General features: G+C 44.0%; 1 protein-coding gene across 1 annotated transcript; it reads left to right on the top strand.

The window, feature by feature from the left end:
* Positions 1–1,552: 1,552 nt before the first annotated feature.
* Positions 1,553–22,143, top strand: CHST7 (carbohydrate sulfotransferase 7). Its single transcript, XM_053917052.2, has 2 exons — positions 1,553–3,252; positions 21,714–22,143. The coding sequence occupies exon 1, from the start codon at positions 1,761–1,763 to the stop codon at positions 3,219–3,221; it is 1,461 nt and encodes a 486-aa protein (XP_053773027.1). The 5' UTR covers positions 1,553–1,760; the 3' UTR covers positions 3,222–3,252; positions 21,714–22,143.
* The last annotated feature ends 125 nt before the right edge of the window (positions 22,144–22,268 follow it).

Below are 22,268 nucleotides of genomic sequence, written 5' to 3'. Positions count from 1 at the left end.
ATAAAAGGTAAGGTCATCTGTTGAGATGGGGAGGGGTGGTGTGGAGGGCAAAAAAGGGTGTCAAAGCTCTAAGTTAAAGTAGACCTTTCCTCATAGAAGGTTTGAAATATCATAAGTGAACTCGAGCCTGGAATTTGACTTAGAAAGTATAGGACCTTAGGGACCACTTGAGGTTGATGATTATGACTTTATCTTGATGCCAATCTGTCCTGTGGGGAAACTCTTTGCTACTGTGTTTGCAGGCGCAGAGAAAGCCAAAGGCAGGGTTTGAGAGATTTAGCTAAATAAGTAATGAAAAGGCAGAGGGCCAGCAGAGTTTAGGTTATTGGTAGAAGTGTAACTAAAATATGGAAATGAGAAGAAAGTGGTAGTAGTGGTCAGTGAGGCTGGGGAGCAGAGAGAATTTGAACAAGTGACTGAAATGAGAAAAACTTGTGGATGGAAAGTGAATGTTTGGGCTAGTGATTTCATAGGTGGAGTAACTTCTATGATGAAAAAAAACAGAGACAATCTTTGGAGACGTTCTGACATTTCAAATTTGAATACCATCCCCTGGTGATGAGATTTGCTTTATATCTTCCATTAATCTTACAACAACTTCTCCAAGGGGGTGTTCATATTTCTTGTTCATTATCCTGCTGAAACAGAGCAAAAATTATTCTTTTTAGTTTTCTTTTGGATTTCAGGAACTCTGAGCTTAATCTGCGTCTTGGGCTTCCTGTCACTTTTTCATCCATCCTTGAGTACATGTTCCTCCTTATTGGTCCTTGTAAACACTGAGCTCCTGAGAAACTCCACCATCTTCCCACTCCAATTCCGTAAATGATTTTGCTCCGTGTGTATGAACTGACTAGGTTATGCTGTAGTAACAAATGACCCCCAAATCTCACAACACCAGGAAGTACAGAGGCACTAAAAAAAGCATGGCACTTTAAAAATGAGTAAACAGATCCTCAGGATATCTGTAAAATGTGCATGCCCCTCAGGGGGCAAAACCCTAAGGAACACAACCCTTGAAATTTCACAAAGACTACACATTAATCACTAAATGTGCCACATAAATGCAGTAGTGCCTCTGATTCTTCTGGGCCGCCATGGAATGTGCAATTGTGTTTATCTCAGTGAAGAAGTTCTCCATCCAGAACTCAGTAACACTCATCCTGGGACTGATGGGGGCCCTGGATGTAGATAGCGACCAGTACCCCAATCTAAATAGTGTGGAAGCGAGTCTGCCTATGATAGAGCTAGTCAGGCAGAAACATATAACAAGAGAGGCAGTGAAGATCTCCGGGTGGAGTACACATCTCGTCACTGGGTACATTCCGTACACACGGGCCCCTCCCTTGCCTGAAGTTAATTCATGAAGACTTGATTTCATTACGAAGTGGCTGGTGAAAGGTGGGGTCTGGCTCCGTGCGCCCTAGCCCCACTGTCCCCACCCCGCTGCAACTCCGCCCACATCTGGCAGACCAGTGGGCGAACACGGGCGGATAGGGAGGCGGGAAGAAACCGAGGTTGAAGGCGGGGCAGGCGGCTGCTTAGGCGGCCAATGAGCGACACTCCAGCCTCTGAGCCCAGAGGGCAGGGGCGCCGCCACTAGCACCACCGCCTCCCCAGTCCTTGTGGATGCACAGTCCTAGCGGCTTTGCCCCTCCTGGCGCAGAGGGGCCCACCGGGGCCGGAGGGGCAGACTCGGGACGGGATTTCTAGGGAAGGGGAGAGGACTGGAGCCTCACTCTCTCTAAGGGGCTTGGTAAACGATGAAGGGCCGGCGGCGGCGGCGCCGGGAGTACTGCAAATTCGCGCTACTCTTGGTGCTGTACACGCTGGTGCTGCTGCTTGTCCCCTCCGTACTGGACGGCAGCCGCGATAGGGACAAGGGCTCTGGGCACTGTCCGGGCCTGCAGCGCAGCCTGGGAGTGTGGAGTCTGGAGGCGGCGGCGGCTGGAGAGCGGGAGCTGGGCGCGGAGACGCGGCCCGCCGCTGAGGGGCACGCAGGCCAGTCCCCTGGACCCCCGGGCAACCCCAGCAGCATCGTCGGGGAGAAAGTGTCTGCTGAGAAGCAGCATATATATGTGCACGCCACCTGGCGCACCGGTTCGTCGTTCCTCGGCGAGCTCTTTAACCAGCACCCGGACGTTTTCTACTTGTACGAGCCCATGTGGCATCTCTGGCAGGCGCTGTATCCAGGGGACGCTGAGAGCCTGCAGGGCGCGCTGCGTGACATGCTGCGCTCACTTTTCCGCTGTGACTTCTCCGTGCTACGGCTGTACACACCACCAGGAGACCCCGCCGCGCGCGCTCCGGACTCAGCCAATCTCACCACGGCCACTCTCTTTCGCTGGCGGACCAACAAGGTCATCTGCTCGCCGCCCTTGTGCCCTGGTGCGGCCCGTGCACGGGCAGAGGTTGGCCTCGTCGAGGACGCCGCCTGCGAGCGCAGCTGCCCACCGGTGGCTCTGCGCGCCCTGGAGGCCGAGTGCCGCAAGTATCCAGTGGTGGTCATCAAGGATGTGCGCCTCCTCGATCTGGGAGTGCTGGTGCCTCTGCTGCGTGACCCGGGACTCAACCTGAAGGTGGTGCAGCTTTTCCGAGACCCGCGGGCTGTTCACAACTCGCGTCTTAAATCCAGGCAGGGGCTGCTGCGCGAAAGCATCCAGGTGCTGCGCACCCGTCAGAGAGGAGACCGTTTCCACCGTGTGCTGCTGGCGCATGGCGTGGGCGCTCGCCCTGGGGGCCAGTCCCGTGCGCTGCCCGCTGCGCCGCGCACCGACTTCTTCCTGACCGGTGCGCTGGAGGTGATCTGTGAAGCCTGGCTGCGAGACCTGCTGTTCGCGCGTGGGGCGCCTGCCTGGCTGCGGCGCCGCTACCTGAGGCTTCGCTATGAGGACCTCGTGCGGCAGCCGCGCGCCCAGCTGCGTCGCCTGCTGCGCTTCGCCGGGCTGCGCTCGCTGGCCGCGCTTGACACCTTTGCGCTCAACATGACGCGCGGCACCGCCTATGGTGCGGACCGGCCCTTCCATCTGTCAGCGCGTGATGCCCGCGAAGCCGTGCACGCCTGGCGTGAGCGCCTGAGCCAAGAGCAGGTGCACCAGGTGGAGGCCGCCTGCGCTCCGGCCATGCGTCTGCTGGCTTACCCTCGCACCGGAGAAGAGGGCGACACAGAGCTGACCCTGGACGAGAAGACACCGCTGGAAATGGAGGCCGATGGCGCCACGTAGCCATCCACCCGCGACCTGGGGACAGATCTGGGTAAGGTGACCTGGGACAGGGAGAGGCAAGGAAAGGTGTTCGGGGATCTTGGACCAGCCTGCAGAGGCAGAATTTGGGAGAGTCATCGGGATTGCCAGTTTAACCACCTGCCTCCTCAGGGCAGGACCCTGAGATGAGAGAGGTTAAATATGGCTGAGGCAGAACCCCGATCTCCATACTTCCAGTCCCCTCTGTGAACTAGGAAGTACGGTCATCTGTTGAGAATTGGGAGAGGGGAGGGAAGAGGGATATCAGGTCTGGGGAGAGGAGAGAAGATTTGAAAGTCGTAATGGAATTTGAGACTGGGAATTGACATGAAAAGCATAGGATTTCAGGGACCATTTGAGTTTGATGATTATGACTTTATCTTGGTGCCAATCTGTCTTGTGAGGAAAGTCTTTGCAACAGTGTCTGCGTGAACAGAGAAAGCCAAAAGCAGAGTTTGGTGGAAAGTTATTGACTCTTACCTTACCTCCCCCTAATCTGTTTCATTTCTCCTATGCTTCTGTCTCTGTGATGTGCAGACTCCAGGGTTTTCCTTCTGAGTTCCCAAGCGCACAGGCATAGTCAGGCCTCTCTTGCAACAGTTTAGCACGTGTGTGTCTCAGGCTCTGCTATATAATGGTGTAGAATGGACTTAGCTTTCCTCCTGGCTCATGTGGAGTCTCCCCTACCCCTATGACTGGGGTTTGTAGGGTATTTGACCATATCCCATTTACATCAGTTCCTGAAAGCTGCCTGGTCAGCTTCCTCTAGTGTCGACCAGACCTCAGGGATGGGCTTCTCCCCACTTTGCCCCATCTGTTTGAGAGATGGAACCTTAAGATTGGCAGTAGCAGCTTTGGCTGTAACTGCAGAAGGAGCTCTGTGAAAGGATACCCCCCTTTTTTTTGTTTTTTCTCTGTAAAGCATGTGTCCTGAGATACTAAAATGGGGCTTAAATGATCTCAAAATGTGTTCAGTGTCTAGGTCAGTGTATGGCTTGTATGTTGGCTGAGGGGAAGAGTTTGTTCTGCATGACACTGACCTTAAGAGTGTAGTTAGTGGCACAGGAATGGGTTTCTCCAAACTCTATGTGAGTTGGAAGGGTGCAAGCTTTCTGCACTGTGCAGTCCAGCAGATGAGGAAGTGCCCAGTGGGCGGAAGTGACTTAAGTTTCCATTCATTACTTAATAGTGTAACTCACTATTCCCCTGGGATGAAGCTCTGAGGACAAAGTTGAAGATGTTAGTGAAGGTGGATTTTGTTGTTAATAGAGCCAGGGTTTCAGAGAGATTTCGGAAGTTGGCTGATTTTTCTCCCAGTGATCAAGTGGTTTTCTTGGTCAGTTTCTGTGATTACTAGGAAGTCTGTGTTCTTTCCTGATTTCCAGAGTAAAGGAAGACAAGGCATAGGATTATTTGTCACATCTCAACAAAAACATCCTTTCATCTGTTAATCTTGTATTTACAGATATAAGTTAACGTAAGGGTCTCTAACTCTCCTTCACTGACCAGAGGGAACCCCTCTCTAGGGAAATGCTACAGCATTTTATGGCTTTAAGAACAGTCTCCCAGAAACTTTCACATTTTCCTCATTTTTATTGATGTTTACTGAGTGCTGACTGGAGTGGAATAAGAAAAAGAATAGAGAGAAGGGTTAGAAGACAAGGCTTCGTCCTCTAGGAAGTTAGAGTCTGTGAGGGTGATTATGGGGGAAGACACTAGTGCTGCTTGTTTGGAAGGCCAATAGGGCTTTCTCTGAAGGGCTGCGAGGACATCTGGTAGCCAGTTTTAGGCTCTTCCATACTTTGTTGACTAATCCCTTCCTTCCATATTTCTATTGGAATTATTGGGGCACTTACCATGTCACCATCAACCAGTGGATTTATTAAAATGTTGTATTTATGATTCCTAGAAAGAAAACATTATTGACCCACTGATGACTTTCTAAAAGTCTATCACACTCTTCTCTAGGGAAGGGAAGAGATCCTTATGTGCCATGTGTTGAGTTGAGTTAAGCATTGTACATGTGTCATTATTTTGACATACTATCAATTTTACAAATGAGGAATCTGAGACTTAGAGAAGTCACATAATTTGCCCAAATTCACACCTGGGCTGGTGATTGTGGAACAGCTGTGGTGTTCGACCCCAGAACTCAGAATCTCTCCAATATGACACACCTGCATATGGCCCCCTTACCCACTTAGCATCCCCTGGCAGCACCTTTGGCACTCCCGCCAGGCTTAAAGACTACTCTGGGGTGGGAAATACATATAAATTTATTACTAATATGCTCCAACCACTGAACAAATCAATAAAATATCCCTGAGCTGCCAACAATATCCTACACAGGAAAGCTGGTAACTCTACAGCCATCCTCTTCATGGCTGTCCTCCTCACAGGGCATCTGAGCATGGCCTGAGCTCATCAGTAAAGAAGGGCTACACCTGAATTGACCTGAATAACTTCTGGATGGCCCATATATGACAACCAGGATCTGCCAGGGAGTCAGTGTGATTTTTTTTTTAAGGCTGTGTGGGGACCTCAGCACCCTGAACCAAGTCACCAAGGACCCAGGTATTTCCATCTTTTACATCTTTTTGGATTTCACTCACTGTCACAAGATGGTAGCCTTCTTGCTGTACAGCAAGAAGCATCACTTTGTCACACAGCTACTCAGGGTTGTTAAAATGCATAAATGAAGGAAACTGGTTAGCAAATAAGGAGTGGAGGATTTATCCCTTACGTGTTTCTCTTTCCTTCAATCTCATTATAGAAATCTTTCCCAGAACTCCCTGACCCCAGCCTATTTCTTTTATGTTTCACTGGGTCACATGGCCTACCCTACCCCCAAAATTGGTGAAAGGGACTACGGTCGTCGTGATTGGCTCAGACCACATTACATTCAGCTGAGGAGCTTTAGGTTTTAATGTCAATACCCAAGCTCCACCCCTAGAGATACTGATGTAATTGGTCTGGGGTGGGGTCCAGGCACTGGGATGTTTTCAAAGGCTCCCTAGGTGACTGTACTATACAGATAAGTTGAGGACCACTGACTTGGACCAGTCATGATTCATCCCCAGACCTAGGTTGTTGCCACTGGAAAAGATCAGGATGGGGGCTGTTAATGAGCAGCGAACTGTCTGCTACAGTAATTTATGTGAAAGAACTTGGAACTGTGAAATTCCATGCAGTGGTAGGGTGTTAATATGGAAAGGGAAAAATGTCTTAAGTTATTCGTGGATCCATTTATCACCCTCTTACATTCCTTCAAATGCTTTGTTGTCTATACTCCTTATGTAATAATCCATTATTGTATACTATCTACTGTCTACTGCAGTTCTGAGAACACTGATATGCTGTCCAATCCTTTTCAGCATGCCTCCCTTTGATCTCTACCCTTGATAGGACCCAGGGTTTCATTCCCATAGGCATGTAAGACGCCTTGGCCTTTTTTTCTGACAAGACAGGTGGACTCTTTGAATGAAATTAGGAAAGGAGGTAAGTGAACTGTAACGTAAGCCCCAACAATCAGAAAGCTTTCTTTCTAAGGAAATCATGCAAACAGAAAAATAAAGACCAGCCACCACCAATTCCCTAACAGAGCATTTTGAAAGTCATTCCACTTTAATCTGGTTATTATGCTCCAAATAGCTTATGTATAAATAGCACTGGAAGGAGAATCTCTTGCTTAAACACAGACTGCCTATGAATAGGCATTTATTATATGTTGTTTTTACATAGAATTTCTCATTCAGGAATATTTGTTTAAATTCCCAGTTGTAAGGCATTGTGGGTGCTATGTTCATGCCACAGGGCTGGAAGTCAGGATAGTGTGTATGTGTGTGCACACCTAGAGTTCGGTACCTGAGTGGCACGGTTGGAATAAGGTGTAAACAATTTTTAAAAGCACATCCACACCCAAATCCCTATGAAGTTAGTGCTACCTTTGATCAGGACGTTCTTGGAGCTCCCTCTTGGTTGCTGCCTTCGCAGAGGACTCCATCAGTTCATGGTGGATTTGGTGTTTAGGAATTATCAAGATTCATGAAGTCTAGTGAGCCAGGCAGAGGAGAAGGCTGATCCTGCATAGTGATGTGTGGCCATAACATAGTAACAGGGTCATTCCTTGGCTCATATAAAATCACTTTTTATATTAGGGTGCAGGAATCCAGGCATCAGGGCCTGGTTTTCCTGGTTACTACTTGATCTACCTTGGGCAAGTCCCTAAGCCTTTTTTTCCTAAAGGTTTTATTTATTTATTTTTAGAAAGAGGTGGAGGGGAGGGAGAAAGAGAGGGAAAGAAACATTGATGTGAGTGAGAAACATTGACTGGTTGCCTCTTGTAGTTGCCCCAACTGGGCATGTGCCCTGACCAGGAATCAAACCCATGACCTTTTGCTTTGCAGGATGATGCCCAACCAATTGAGCCACACTGGTCAGGGCCCTCCCTAAGCCTTTTTTGGCTTTAGTGTTTTTACTAGTAATAAGAGGAGGTTGAATTAAGAGGATTTGCAAGGTTTATTAGTGCTAAGGGGAGATGACATTTATTGAGTGCCTATTTTGTGCACTGTGTTACTTGTGTCTGAGTTAGTCCCCATCTTAGCTTTAATAGGTATGTAGTATCCCCATTTTATGGATGGTGAAACAAACTCAGTTGGGTAATTGTCAAGGATAACACAGCCAGAGGATGAAAATCAGGTGCTATTTTGAAACTAGTGTTTTACACATTTTTAAAAATTATACTTGTATGTGGTGAAAAAAAGTTCAACAGAATGCAAAGACATAAAATACCTGCCAATCTCACTTCCTAGAAGCAACCACTACATTTCTTGTAATAAATGTCTAGAAATGTTTAATGCAAATTGAAACGGAAACATATAGCCTTTTAGGTAGTTAAATCTTTTTGTTTTTATTTCCTTAAACTTTTAAAAGTTGAGATAGATATAAGTAGGGTTACCTTATGTAGAAGGGCTATATGCTTTGTACATTTTGAAGAAGTAAAGTTCCTCAAAGGTGCACCAACTTTCACTCCCACAAACTGTTTTTTGGAGTGTCTGTTTGCTACACTTTTAGCAACATGAATTTTATCTCATTTTTTTCATTTTGGCTAATCTGATGGATGGAAAATCCTTTTTCCTGACACCCTGGCTCTGACCCTACAGTTCATCTCAGACAATGCATGATTGCTTCACATCTAAGGTTGTTTGTGGGAACCAGGATGCAGAGATGTCATCAACTTCTTAGTCCTTCTGCAGTCCATGTGTACTCTGAAAGTGTCATTTCTGTGATTCTTTTGAAGGACTGGGTACAGTTTGAAATAAAAATGATCGTCCCTTTTTAAAACCACACTTATGTATGCCGTTAGGTTTTAGCAAGGCTCTTGTTAAATGTCCTTCTGGTACTGTTGCACTGGATTGTACCTATTCACTTGAACTTCAGCAATTTCAGGACACTATCACTGGGAAAATTAGGCTGGTCTTAAATAAGGTTTAACTCTTCATACATATTCTCTATTCTCCTGAGAGCTCTCCTTATAGTCTGGGGGAGGGCAGACGTGCCCATTTGCAGTTGCTGAGGCAAGATTCACAGAGCTTTCAAAGAGGTTTTCTTTTTTTTAGTCTGGGCAGAGATTTTCTTCCCCTGAATACAAATGTAATATAAATAGTTGGGAAAGATGCTCTTAAAAACACTTATAAGCAGCTGGCTTAAAATTCCACAGTATGCCTTTCCTCAGCCTGCTCTCAGCATGAGCAACACAAAAGAATGAAACTTAAAAATGCTAAACTGGTCTTGCTTTTTTGTGTCTGACATTCTAGTCAACAAGGTGAGCTAATAAATGAACCTCTCTCTGTGTGAGGGCTCCCTGAATACTCATTCTCTTGCTTCGTAGTAGAACTGAAGGAACTTGCTCTGCTGTAAGAAACATTTCTACTTAAGTGTACTATAGAGGAAGAACAGTAAAGACTAAGAAACAACCCTGGCACAAGTTCAAGAACACAGGGAAGTGAACTGTTTTGGAACTAAATAGGAAGCAATTTCAATTGGAGAAAAATTGCAGAGCTCAGTGATGTCTTCGTGAGAATGGGAGTCCTTCAGTTTCGCTCCCTGCCCTCCTTGGCCGACAGGTTTGGTAGGCTGGCTTGCAATTTCTGCAGCTGGCTTTGTTCACATTAAAGACCATCATGCTGGATACTGAGAAGAAATTGTAGCATCAGCTGATAGTGAATATTTTAAAATAGGGAATTAAGAGGCAGTGAAAAACAACCATCATGTTTAACTTCCATGTTTGGAATGAACAGATTATTCTCCTCTGAAGAGTCACAAGCCAAAAATAACCACTGAAGGAGACTTGTTTTTACTTATGGAATGGAAGCCCTTTCTGTTAACACTCCTGTCACGGGAGTATTAAAAGGAGCCCCAGAAGGCACAGGGAGAGACGTGAGGGCCCAGGGCAGTCTCTGGGCCCTGCCATCAGGAAGCTTCACATCTGGCCTGAAATCCAAATGCCTAGAGGGATGATTTGGAGAGATTAATATTCAGCAGACTGGAAACAGAGAAAGCAGACTAAGTGAAGGTGACACTGAACATTACAGAAACTATTGAAAGGGATGGGGAGTCCGTAGGGGTGTGAGACTGTGAGTTCTTTTGTAAAGATGATGATCTTCTGAAGAGACTTATGAGAAGCCCCAGCGTGAACTGGGAAGCTAACTAAAGCAGTCCCTACATACATACAAATAAGGTGACCGCTGGGGAAAAATGTCCCAGAGCTTAAAAGTTACTTTCCCCATGATTAAGACCAGACTTTACCAAAAAAGATATATTATTGCCTAAGAGAAATTATGGGAACAGTAAGCCAAAAATACTAAGATGAAGATAATGTTTTAAAAATAGGACTTCCTTTCAAACAGCATGGAGTTTGGCATATGTTAAATAGACAGATTTTAGAAGCAATAAAAGCAGATGCTGTCTCTTGCTCTAATAAAAGGTATCACTGACACAGATGTAATAAAGGAAAACAGTACATTTTTCAGGTTCTGCAAACTACAAAAAAGTTACATGTTCTTGCCTAAGTATAGCAGAGGGGGCTATTTTGCAAAAACGAGATGGTTGGCTAAAAATAAATACCCTCCCAAAGAACAACAAAACTCTTGATTGAATGCCTTTTAAAATTAATTCTATTTTTATTTTTTAGCAGTCAAAGGGGAAGAGAAGTACTTTTAACCTCAGGATAAAAATCCATGTCCTGCTCCTAAGAATGGCAATCTCTGGCAATCCTACAGGCCCTGAGGAGGACTGGTTTACATGCTTCACTGTCCTGTGCCAACATAAACCTACCCTCACCCACGGGACCATTTTATCCACACCAGCCTGTGGGGAGGGCTAGGAAAGTATGGAACAGACACAGCATCTCACTCTGCAGGGAGAGCTACCTGCAGTGACTGGGCTAGACTTGGGCTGATGGACAGACTCTGTCCAGGGGTATCCAACCTTTTCGCATCTCTGGGCCACACTGGAAGAAGAGTTGTCTTGGGCCACACATTAAATACATTGCGACATGTAATCACAAAAAATCTCATGATGTTTTAGGTAAATTAATGATTTTGTGTTGGGCCTCATTCACAGCCATCCTGGGCTACATGCACCCTGCAGGCCACAGGTTGGACACCTCTGCTACGGTATACTGGCTGACCAACCATCCTGAACTGTGAATCCTAAAGCTGATGAGGGCAGCAGCCTCAGTGCCCCCACCCCACCTTCAGCAACTGCATTGGCTGGTAGCTCCAGTGGAGGCCAAAGGACTGCTTGAGTGGCAGGTGCAAGCTCTGGTCACTTCCCAGTTCCATGCTCTTGTTACACAGGATAAGTAGTAAACTAAGGCAGGGAGGAGGAGGGAGACATGTCTCACCCATTGACTCAGCAGTCCTGAGTCTGGTCCAATGAGATTGCCAGGTGTTCTGAACATCACAAGCAGGGATAGCACAGAAGGAGTCTCTGTGCTGGGAAAGGGAGCTTCTGTAGCAATTTCACCAAGACAAAGAACCTTACTACCTGAGAAAGAAAGCTTTTGTAGCTGTCTATTGTTCCCAAGGTTTAGGAGGGGAAGAAGGAGGGGGAACCTAGAAGCTGTCTAAGGTATATAACCCTTAAACCTCAATAGTCAGGGTACGCACATTAACTGAGAGCCCACTTGTAGCCTAGGCTCAAGTGTAGAGAACAAACTTACAAACAACTTTATTTCCTCTGGCATTCAGACTAGCCGGGAGCCTGCTTGCAGTTTTGTGCTTGTACACGTTTCATAAATAAACTTGCTATCTCATTTCTACAATACGTATTTGTCTCTTGCTTGAATTTGTCTTGCAAGCAAGGCGATAACCAAGAAACAAGCTGGCAGGGGAGGACCCTAACTCAGGTTGTCTCCCCAGTAACACTCTTACTAACCCCTGCCACTCCCACTTGGTAGATGACAAACATGTGTAGGTGGGTGATGAAATATATATTACAAAATACTGACTCAGTTCCTTTATTTGGCTTGGGAATAACCTTACTCACAAAAGCAATTATGTATGCCAATTAAAATTATATCTCAGACTAGTTCAATGAAAGGAAAAAACAAAAGTCAACTAGGCAAACTCAGCTATTTGCAAATTTTATTAATATTGGTCTGGAGCACATTCATTTAATTTGTTATCAAGTAAACTCAAGAACTTGGGAAATTTTTAGTTGGAGATGGGTACAATAAATTTGAAAACATTAGCCCTGGCTGGCGTGGCTCAGTGGATTGAGCGCCAACCTGCAAACCAAAGGGTTGCCGGTTCTCTTCCCAGTCAGGGCACATGCCTGGATTGTGGGCCAGGTCCACAGTGGGGGGGTGCGCAAGAGGCAACCACACATTGATGTTTCTCTCCCTCAGTTTCGCCCTCCCTTCTCTGTTTAAAAATAAGTAAAATTTTTAAATAAGTGGAAAACATTTAATTCTATTGGGAAAATATAATGGCCATTTAATTTTTGCATTGGCCAATCTGAGGGCTTGGCTAATGATTTGCATGGATTGAGGTTTTACTCTGATTTCTGGAGCAGAAAAGTGGGTCTTTTCCTACCAACTGTGGACAGGGAAGAGGATAGGGAGGCAGCTCAGCTCTTAACATGGGCTGCCAAGGTCCAAGCAAGTGATTTCTCCCTGAAGTCCTCAGGCAATAGTTTTGTGTCTTTGTGTGTGTGTGTTTTACTCAATCCCTCAATACCTGAAGCAAAAGTTGTTTCAGGTATTAAATACAACTGAAACTATTATTGACTAGTATATCCTAGCACCCTCTGCCACTTAATTTTTCAGACTGAAAGACTAAAAATGATTTATCACATTTATACTGTTTAAAGTGCATTTCTAGGCTATTGGGGAGAGGGAATGCAGTTAGATTAGCAAACTAAATGTTTCCTATTATATTTTGTTCCAGAGTCACAATAAAGGAATTTTTGCACTTTGATATTTCTGATATTTCAAGTATTATCTTACCACCATCCCTAAGCAGCTCCCATTTAAAAAAATCAATAACTAAATGGCTCTATTGTCGTAAACATTGTCAGTCATTTCCGTTTTCCTTAGCACTCAGTTCCACAGATTGGAGGTGGAAACAGGAAGGTTAAGAAAGCTTAACCCAGGTTAACAGATAAGCTTAGAAGGTAACATATCCACAGATGGTGGTTCCTGGGTCAGATGCTTAGAGAAGACACTACAAGAACACTTTGCCATTGAAAAGGGGGCCAACAACGTCCTCAGCCCATTTGTTCTGGAGTGGGTCCAGGAGGAAGGCTGTTACAATGGGCTGGAAAGTAATTCACCAGTAATAATGGGACCTGCTAAATACCCGGAAATCTCAGATCCCTCAGCCCAAGTGCCAAGTCCCAGCACCAACTTTTAGCATCTGTCAAGTCGCTTTTGGTAGTGAACCCAGGATGCTGCATCTGGCACAAGCGAGTGGGCAGGGACAGGTGACTACTTCCTTAGGCAAAACCTAGAAACACTTTAAGTGTGGGTAAAAATCTACAAGTGTGGTTTAAGGAGGGAAGTGAGGTGCCCATGCAAGTACCCAGATCCAACTGGGAGGCCTAGGGCTCAGTACCTGACTTGAAAGGGGACAGGAAGGCCACAGAGAGGTAGAGCTGCAAGTTCATATGCTTGAGTCTTCTGTTCATAACCTTTAAAGCAAGCAGGAAGTTGATTCTTCCTCCTCCCCCATCCCAGCTGAAAAAGTATGATTAAAATGCTAAGAGTGTGTCTTCCTGAGTTGCTCTGCTGTAGTCCCCAGGAGGTTCAGCACAGCCAACTGCTTGCAGTCGCAGTCCAGGCTCCTTAACCCAGAAAGAAGTTTCCCTTTGATTGCAGTGAGGCTATTAGTAAGTCAACCAGCTGCATTTAGAGCCCCACCGGTCATTTAAATACTCAGGGGAACTGTAGCAAAGGCTACATGGGCAAATGCACCCAACTCTTTGGAGTATGACCGTGAATCTTCAAGTAAACAATCCATTTTTTAAAAAAGTGCAAGTAAATTTGTGAATTTAGTATTAAGGAATGACTTCACATTTCAATGTAACATCTTTAAAAACCCTTTATTCATGCTTCACAAGACAATGATATACAGAAATTGTTACAGAACTCAGGGTGTTCACAGCTTGGGGTACTCTATTAAAAAATGACACAGATTGTTGCAAGGTGGTTTTATTTATATGCAGCAAGTAAAGGAGACAGGACATTCATATCCAAAGCCCACCCTTGCTGAAGCAAGGTTTAGCCATTGCTTACTACACTATTTGGTCAATTGCATGTTGATTTCTTTGCAGTTGGCTACTTTCATAGTGAGTTCCTGTCAGCTCATCCTGTTTACAGCTGTAGCTGCAAAATACTGTGCTACCTTGTAACATTTAGTAAGAAATAACATTTTGAGCCATCTGAACCTTTAGATCCTTGTTCTAGCTAACAAAATTTAAGTCTGGAAATTAATTGTATTAAGACAATTTTTGACTTATCTATTTTTATTATCATACAAGATAGGTTTTTAAATAGTTTTGATTTAGGAATGACCAGAAGAGTCTACACTTGTTTCAGGTGGTTCAGGTACCAACAAACATTTTCACTCTCCCCAAACTCTATGTAAGTGGAAATAGTTTGAACCAAGTTCAGTAGTTTAACAGTTAATTATTCATTGTCAAACATCTAGTAGTCAGAAGAAAGGTCAAGGATAGATCCTCCGTCACTGCAGCTGGCTGATAAACTATTTGATTTTTAAATATGCACCCTAAGCTGAATATTTCATACTTCCAACTCAATACGGCCCCATAGTGTTAAGAAGAGTGGTGTCTGGAGTGAATTTCATTCTTAACCCTATATCTAAAGACCTGGGGGCTTAAGAATTTGGGGGATCATCACACTAAGAATTCATGGGCTTGTTTATATTTTATTTATTCTTAAAATAAATTTTATTGATTATGCTATTACAGTTGTCCCATGTTTTTTTCCCCTTTATTCCCCTCCTCACTGTACCCCCCCCCCCCCATGATTCCCCCACCTTAGTTCATGTCCATGGATCATTCATGTAAGTTCTTTGGCTTCTACATTTCCTATGCTATCCTTAACCTCCCTGTATCTAGTTTGTACTACTGATTATGTTTCTTATCCCTGTACCTTTCCCACCCATTCTCACCCCTCCAACTCCCCACTGATAACCGTCCATGTGATCTCCATTTCTGTGATTCTGTTCCTGTTCTAGTTGTTTGCTTCGGGGTTTGTTTTTTTTTTTTAGGTTTGGTTGTTGATAGTTGTGACTTTGTTGTCATTTTACTGTTCATAGTTTTGATCTTCTGTTTCTTAGAAAAGTCCCTTTAACATTTCATATAATAAGGGCTTGGTGATGATGAACTCCTTTAACCTGACCTTATCTGGGAAGCACTTTATCTGCCCTTCCATTCTAAATGATAGCTTTGCTGGAGAGAGTAATCTTCGATGTACAGGTCCTTGTCTTTCATGACTTTGAATACTTCTTCCCAGCCCCTTCTTGCCTGCAAGGTTTCTTTTGAGAAATCAGCTGACAGTCTTATGGGAACTCCTTTGTAGTAACTGTCTCCTTTTCTCTGGCTGCTTTTAAGATTCTCTCCTTATCATCTTGGGTAATGTAATTATGATGTGCCTTGGTGTGCGCTTCCTTGGGTTCAACTCCTTTGGGACTCTGGGCTTTCTGGACCTCCTGGAAGTCTATTTCCTTTGCCAGATTGGAGAAGTTCTCCTTCATTAGTTTCTCAAATAAGTTTTCAATTTCTCGCTCTTTCTCTTCTCCTTCTGGCACCCCTATGATGAGATGTAGGAAAGTTTAAAGTTGTCCCAGCAGTTCCTAAGCCTCTCCTCATTTTTTTGAATTCTTGTTTCTTTATTCTGTTCTGGTTGAATATTTATTTCTTCACTCTGTTCCAAACCGTTCATTTGAACCCCGGTTTCCTTCCCTTCACTGTTGGTTCCCTGTATATTTTTGTTTATTTCACTTTGCATAGCCTTCACTTTTTCCTCTTATTTTGTAACCATGCTCAAGCATTTCTGTGAGCTTCCAGACTACCAGTGTTTTGAACTCTGCATCTGATAGGTTGGCTATCTCTTCATCACTTAGCTGTATTTTTTCTGGAGCTTTGATCTGTTCTTTCATTTGGGCCATATTTTTTTGTCTTGGAGTGCCTATTACATAGTAAGGAGTAGAGCCTTAGGTATTCACCAAGGCAGGGCAACCAAGTTTGGCGTGTTGTGGCACTGTATGTGGGAGAGGGGTCAGAGAGGGAACAATGCCACTTGCTTGGCTCTTGGCCAGCTTTCAGTCATTTCCTTTGCCATCCACAAGCAATTTGGGCCCTTCTGGTGCTGATTCCCGGGTGGGTGGATTTGTGTAAATTCTAGGACCCTGTGAGTCTCTCCAGTAAACTCTCCTGTGAGGCTGGGAGTTTCTCCTGCACCTCAACCCCCATAGGTTAGTCAGTCAGAGGTTTTGAGGCTTTATTTCCCTGGGTTGTGCAGTCTGTCTTGCTCCCCAGTTGTTTCTCCTAGTTTATCTGCATACGAACGTGGGAATGACTGCTCTGCCAGGTGCTACCTTGCCTGCACCTGTCCTCCAGCCGCTGCCACCTTACCGCGAGTCCTCTCCACCCTGGGTGCCTGTCTCTGCCCCTCCCACCGGTCTGGATGAATATTTCTTCTTTAACTCCTTGATTGTCACATTTCCATACAGTTGGATTTTCTGTCAGTTCTGGTTGTCTTTTGTTTTTAAATTTGTTATTGTCCTTCTTTTGGTTGTGTGAGGAGACAAAGTGTATCTACCTATGCCTTCATCTTGGCCGGAAGTCTCTTTTTTTTTTTCTTGATGAATCTGGTTAAAGGCTTGTCGATTTTGTTTATCTTTTCAGAGAACCAGCTCCTGGATTTATTGATCCTTTGAATTGTTCTTTTAGTCTCTATGTCATGTAATTCTGCTCCGATCTTGGTTATTTCCTTCCTTCTACTCACTCTGGGCTTTGTTGTTGTTCCTCCAGGTCTTGTAGATGTAGGATTAGGTTGTTTATTTTAAATGATTCTATCTTTTTTAGGTAGGCCTGTATTGCTGCAAATGTGCCTCTCAAGACTGCCTTGCTGTATCCCATAAGTTTTGGACTGTTGTGTGTTCATTTTCATTTCCTTTCAGAAACTTTTTGATTTCTTCCTTGATCTCATTCTTAACCCATTAGTTGTTTAATGGCATGCTATTCAATCTCAGTGAATTTGAATGTTTTGGAGTTTTTTCTTCGAGGTTGGTTTCTAGTTTCAGGCCTTTGTGGTGTGAGAAAATGCTTGATATGATTTTAATGTTCTTGCATTTGTTGAGGCTGGTTTTGTGTCCTATCATGTGGTCTATCTTTGAAAATGTTCCATGTGCATTTGAAAAGAATGTGTATTTTCCTTCTTTGGGATGAAAGATTTTATATGTATCAATTAAGTCAATTTGATCTAGTGTGTCGTTCAGTGCCATGATATCCTTGTTGATATTTTGTTTGGAAGATCTATCCATTGTTGAAAGTGGGGTGTTAAAATCGCCTAGTATAAGTGTGTTGCTGACTATGTCTTCCTTGAAGTCTCCCAAGGTTTTCCTTATATATTTGGGTGTCCTTATGTTGGGTGCATATATGTTCCTAATGTTTATGTCTTCTTGATGGATTCTTCCCTTGAGTATTATGAAGTGTCTTTCTGTGCCTCTTTTTATGGCCTTTGTTTTGAAGTCTGTTTTGTCTGATATAAGTATCGCTACCCAGGCTTTTATTTTCCTCTCCATTGGCTTGGAATATTTTTTTCCAACCCTTCACTTTAGGTCTTTGTAGGTCTTTTGTTCTGAGGTGGGTCTCTTGTAGCCACTATATGTGCAGGTTATGTTTTCTTATCTGTTGAGCTACCGTATGTCTTTTGATTGGAGCATTCAATCAATTCACATTAAGGTTATTTTTGATAGGTACTTATTCATTACCATTTTACCCCTTTGTACCTGTGTTCCTTTCTCTCTCACACTCTTTTTCTTCCTCTTGTTAAAACAGTCCCTTTAGCATATCTTGCGATGCTGGTTTGGTGGAGGTGTATTCTGTCAGGCTTCTTTTGTCTGGTAAACTCCTTATTTTTCTAATCGAGAGCCTTGCTGCATAGATTAGTCTTAGTTGCATGCCTTTGCTTTTCTTTTTCTTTTTTTTTTTAAATTTTTATTGTTATTCAATTACAGTTGTATGCCTTTTATCCCCATCCCTCCACCCCACCCCAGGTGAACCCACCTCCCTCCCCCACCGCCTTTGCTTTTCATTACTTGGAATATTCCTTGCCATTGCCTTCTGACTTGTAATGTTTCCATTGAGAAGTCAGCTGCTGCTAGCCTTATGGGGCTCCCTTATATGCTACTTCCTGTTTCTCCCTTGCTGCCTTTAAGATTCTCATTTGTCTTGGAATTTTGCTGTTTTAATTATGATGTATCTTGCAGTGGGCCTCTTTGGGTTCTTCTTGCTTGGGACCCTCTCTGCTTCCTGGATTTGTGTGCTTTTCTTTCATCAAATTAGGGAAGTTTTCCACCATTACTTTTTCAAACAGGTTTTCTATCTCTTCTTCCTCTTCTCCTTCTGGCATCCCTATTATACAGATATGATTCTGTTTCATGTTGTCATGCAGTTCCCTTAACACCTCTTTGTTCTCTTTAAGTTTTTTTTCTTTTCCTTTTTTGGAAGATTTTTCTACCTTGTCCTCCAGCTCGCTGAATCGATCCTCTACTTCATCTAGCATGCTTTTTATTTTTTCTACTGTGTTCTTCAATTTAGAAATTGTATTCTTTATTTACTCTTGGCCCTTGTTGATAGTCTCTATTTCCTTTTACATGTTGATATAGTTTGCAGTAAGTTCCTCATAGTTTCCCTGTAGTTTTTGGTAATTCTCAGAGAGCTCATTGAGCTTCCTTATAACCATTGCTTTGAACTCAATATCTGATAGTTGACTTGCCTCTATTTCATTTAGCATTTTTTTTTGAGGCTTCCTCCTTTCCTTTCATTTGGGGTTTGTTTCTTTGTCTTCCCATTGTTTGTGAGACTCTTGTTGTTATCCTCTGCTTCTTAAATTGATCTGTTCTGACTCCCTGAGTTTGTGGTGTGAACTTCAATGGTAGGAGACTTGTGAGAATCAGTGGTGCAGTCTCCTTGATCTCCTGAACCTGATGCTCTTGGGATGCCCTTTATGCCATTTATGTTGGCTCTCTGGATGTGTTTGGAGTTTGATTGTTGTTGGGTCTTTCTTTGGTGGGTCCTTCCCTCCAGCTGGTTGACTGAAGGTCACTCCGCCCACCATATGTTGTGTGCTGTTGTGCAGGTGCTGCCAGAAAAAAACCACAAAGCCCAGGGAAAAAAACCCACATCTGCAATAATATCTCACCCCCCCACAATCCCACTATCAACAGCAAATGAACCAGTATTAATGAAGGTGTAAAGAGATTAAGACTATTATAAGAAAGGGGAGAAATAAACTATAATATAAATTCTAGTGACTTAGTATGTGTACAAACTTGTTGCTAGATAAGCAATGAATGTTAAAAAGCTATGCAGGAAAGAAAATATCACTAATCATGGAGAAGACCACAGTGGATTTCATCTCGGTAGCCTCTAGTATTTACCACTGTTTTTTCTTTCTAGATCCGCGTCTGTTGATGTCAGATGTTGACCTCATCTGACCTTAGGCAGTCTGCTCTGCAACTGTCAGAGATAAACTGTGTGTGTCTCTCTCCTTCAGTTGTCAATCTAGTCACTCTGCACTCAGCAGTGAGGCTTAAGCCCCACAGGGTGGGGCAGAATCCCTCCTGGGATTGGAGGTATCGTTTCATCTCCAGCTGCTGCTCCTTGGAGGGGAGTGGTCTGCCTGAGCAGGATGGCTGCTTCTAATGGTGTATGACTCAGCACCGGGATCCCAGCATCTATTCTCTCAGCTCTCTCTCTAAAGTTTCTGTCCCCAGTCTCTCCTCAGGTGTCTCTAGCCACTCTGCTCCTGATTTTACTGGAGCTCCGGGTAAGTGGCAGCAAATGAAAATTTGTGCGTTGGCCCTTTAAACAGCTCTTTGTCCAGCCTCCAGTCTCTAGCAGAGAGCAACCCTGCCGCTTTTCACCTCTGGTTGTTATCTGTGTACTTTTTTGGCTCTGGGGCTCTAGGCTGGGGATCCCAGCTTATGGTTTAGATCCCACTCTTCTCAGGGGGATCTAACCAGCCACTTAAGTATCCCTCAGGCGCTGCCACCTGTGGGCACCCAGCCAGTACTCGAGGCTCCACTGTACTCCTTACCAGTCAGCCACTAGTGAAGATGATTCTTCTGTTTGTCCGAGGTTATAAGTTTTCTCTCTCGCTATTGTTCAGTTGTTTGTTCCCAGTGAATTCTCCCCAATTTAGTTGTAATTCCAGATTGGCCCTGGGAGGAGGTTATTGTGGCTTCCACTCACTCCGCCCTCTTGCCAACTGACAGGTAATTTTTTTTCATTGTATCCTAAAAATTTGACCATATGAATCTCTGAATTGTAATTAAATCTTCAAATTAGGAGGCCTCCACTTACACTACACTGGTGGAGGAAGGGGTGCATCATCTGATTACTGCAAGGTGGGAATGGTAATCCAGAAGTCCTGGCTTCCCACTAGGCCTCTGCTGGCAGGAGGGGGGATAATTTTTGTGGTGCTTGGTTTCTGTCTTTCTAGACTAGCCTTTTCCCTGCCTTTTGGCTAGAGATGATAGGCTTTTCTTGAGGCTTTTTGATCTTTTAGCATTGGCATTTCAGGCCTGCCAGCTTCTTTAGCACCCATTCCAGGATATAGAGGTGGCAAAAGGAAAGCTCAGGGAACTCACAACTATGTTTTTCCTCATTACCCGATATCTCTAGTCAGTCCACCTTCCCTTTCTCACCCTTCAGAGTCTTATCTTTGTGTTACATACTGTATTTGGCGATTTAAGTTTTACTTTGTGGGAGGAATTAGGAGAAATGTATTTACTCCATCTTACCTGGAACCAGAGTTAGGCCATCTGGAAATTGGCTTTTATTAAACTAAATTATACTGAAATTTAGCATGGTGGCTCTTTTTATGCAAATAACCTGTACTAATAGAGTATTAAAAGTTCATAGAAAGGCTTTTATGAAATTAGGTTTTCCTTAATGCTTAATTTGAATCTTTATTGCACCTTTTTAATCATGTTGAAAGTGCTTCCTTCCCAAACTCTGCTTCAGTAGTTATACTGAAGGGATGAACAGTTTCAACACATTAGAAAATAATGTCAAATTGGTGCACATCCAGGATCAGAGGAGGGATCACAAGAAACTGATAGCAGAATTTGTACAAACATATCCAGAGTCAGCCGACTCTGCTGCTCCTGTACAGTCATACAAGCAATGTGTTTTAATGAAAGAAGAAAAAAGTTCAGAGGAAGCTGGATTCATTGTTTATATACAGCCTCAGTTCTGTATAATAGCCAATTGTTAGTATTTATTTTACACATGTGAACCAATATACAACTGAAGGATGGTAGTTACATGGTTGGTGCCTAAAGGTACAGCTTCAATCCCAGCTCTTTCTCCCAATCTACCCAGCGGGTCTCAGAAAATTCTGTTCTCAACAGGTACCCCACAGCAGTAGCTGCAGAAAGCACAGTCATATTGACAGAGCTGCCCCATATTTTTCTTGCCTTCATTCTCACCAGACACTTCTTGGGTCACATTTATGTCTGGCCTGTCTTCACAAAGTAGAGATGATAAGATACTGGTTCAGCAATGGATTTCTAGTACTGGATAGTGCAGCTTAAATAAGGAAGATTTTAAAAGTTCCACATTTAAGAGGCCTTACATTGCCTGGATTCAGCAGGGTTTCTATTTGTGGATTTCTGAATTCCGAAGTTCAAATGTACTTTGTTCCTTTCCTTCCAGGTCAGTCATCAAGAACTGGGGCACTCAGCATGTTGCCCCAGCACTGGAGAAGCCACACTATGGAGGCAATCTACCATGCTGACAGAGACTGGGACTTGATTTGGTACCAACTGCTGTGCAATTCTGCGGAGCAGGAATATCATGAGCTTATTAAATAATGACCAACACATTGGTTGAAACAAAGTTTCCAGTGGGAAAGTGAGTGCAATGTGGATAATCATGGCAATAAAATAAGAAGAGGTTTAGTTGCCAGCCTCAACCTGCCTCAGCTGGAGTCATTTCAACAAGGCATCCTCACAACAAAGAAAAGACGTGACTTGGTACCATTTCCCATCAGCAGATGTCTGGACAAAATGTTAATGTAAATAAGGGCCAAGTGCAGTCCTGTGTATCTTGATTAAATTACTTGATATTAAATGAAAGGTCTGGGTGGTATTGTTTTAAACCTGACTCACCCAGCTCTTCTTACTGATTTAAATTTTTTTTATTGTTGTACAGTTGTCTCCATTTCCCCTCTACTGCCCCACCCCCTTTGGCTTTGTCCATGTGTCCTTC

This window comes from Desmodus rotundus, chromosome X, assembly GCF_022682495.2.
Source record: "Desmodus rotundus isolate HL8 chromosome X, HLdesRot8A.1, whole genome shotgun sequence".
Lineage (NCBI taxonomy): Eukaryota > Metazoa > Chordata > Mammalia > Chiroptera > Phyllostomidae > Desmodus > Desmodus rotundus.
This window is presented reverse-complemented; position numbering and strand designations above follow the sequence as displayed.

Excerpts from the sequence above, each read along its gene's own strand:
- CHST7 (XM_053917052.2), top strand. The coding sequence starts at position 1,761 with ATGAAGGGCCGGCGGCGGCGGCGCCGGGAGTACTGCAAATTCGCGCTA.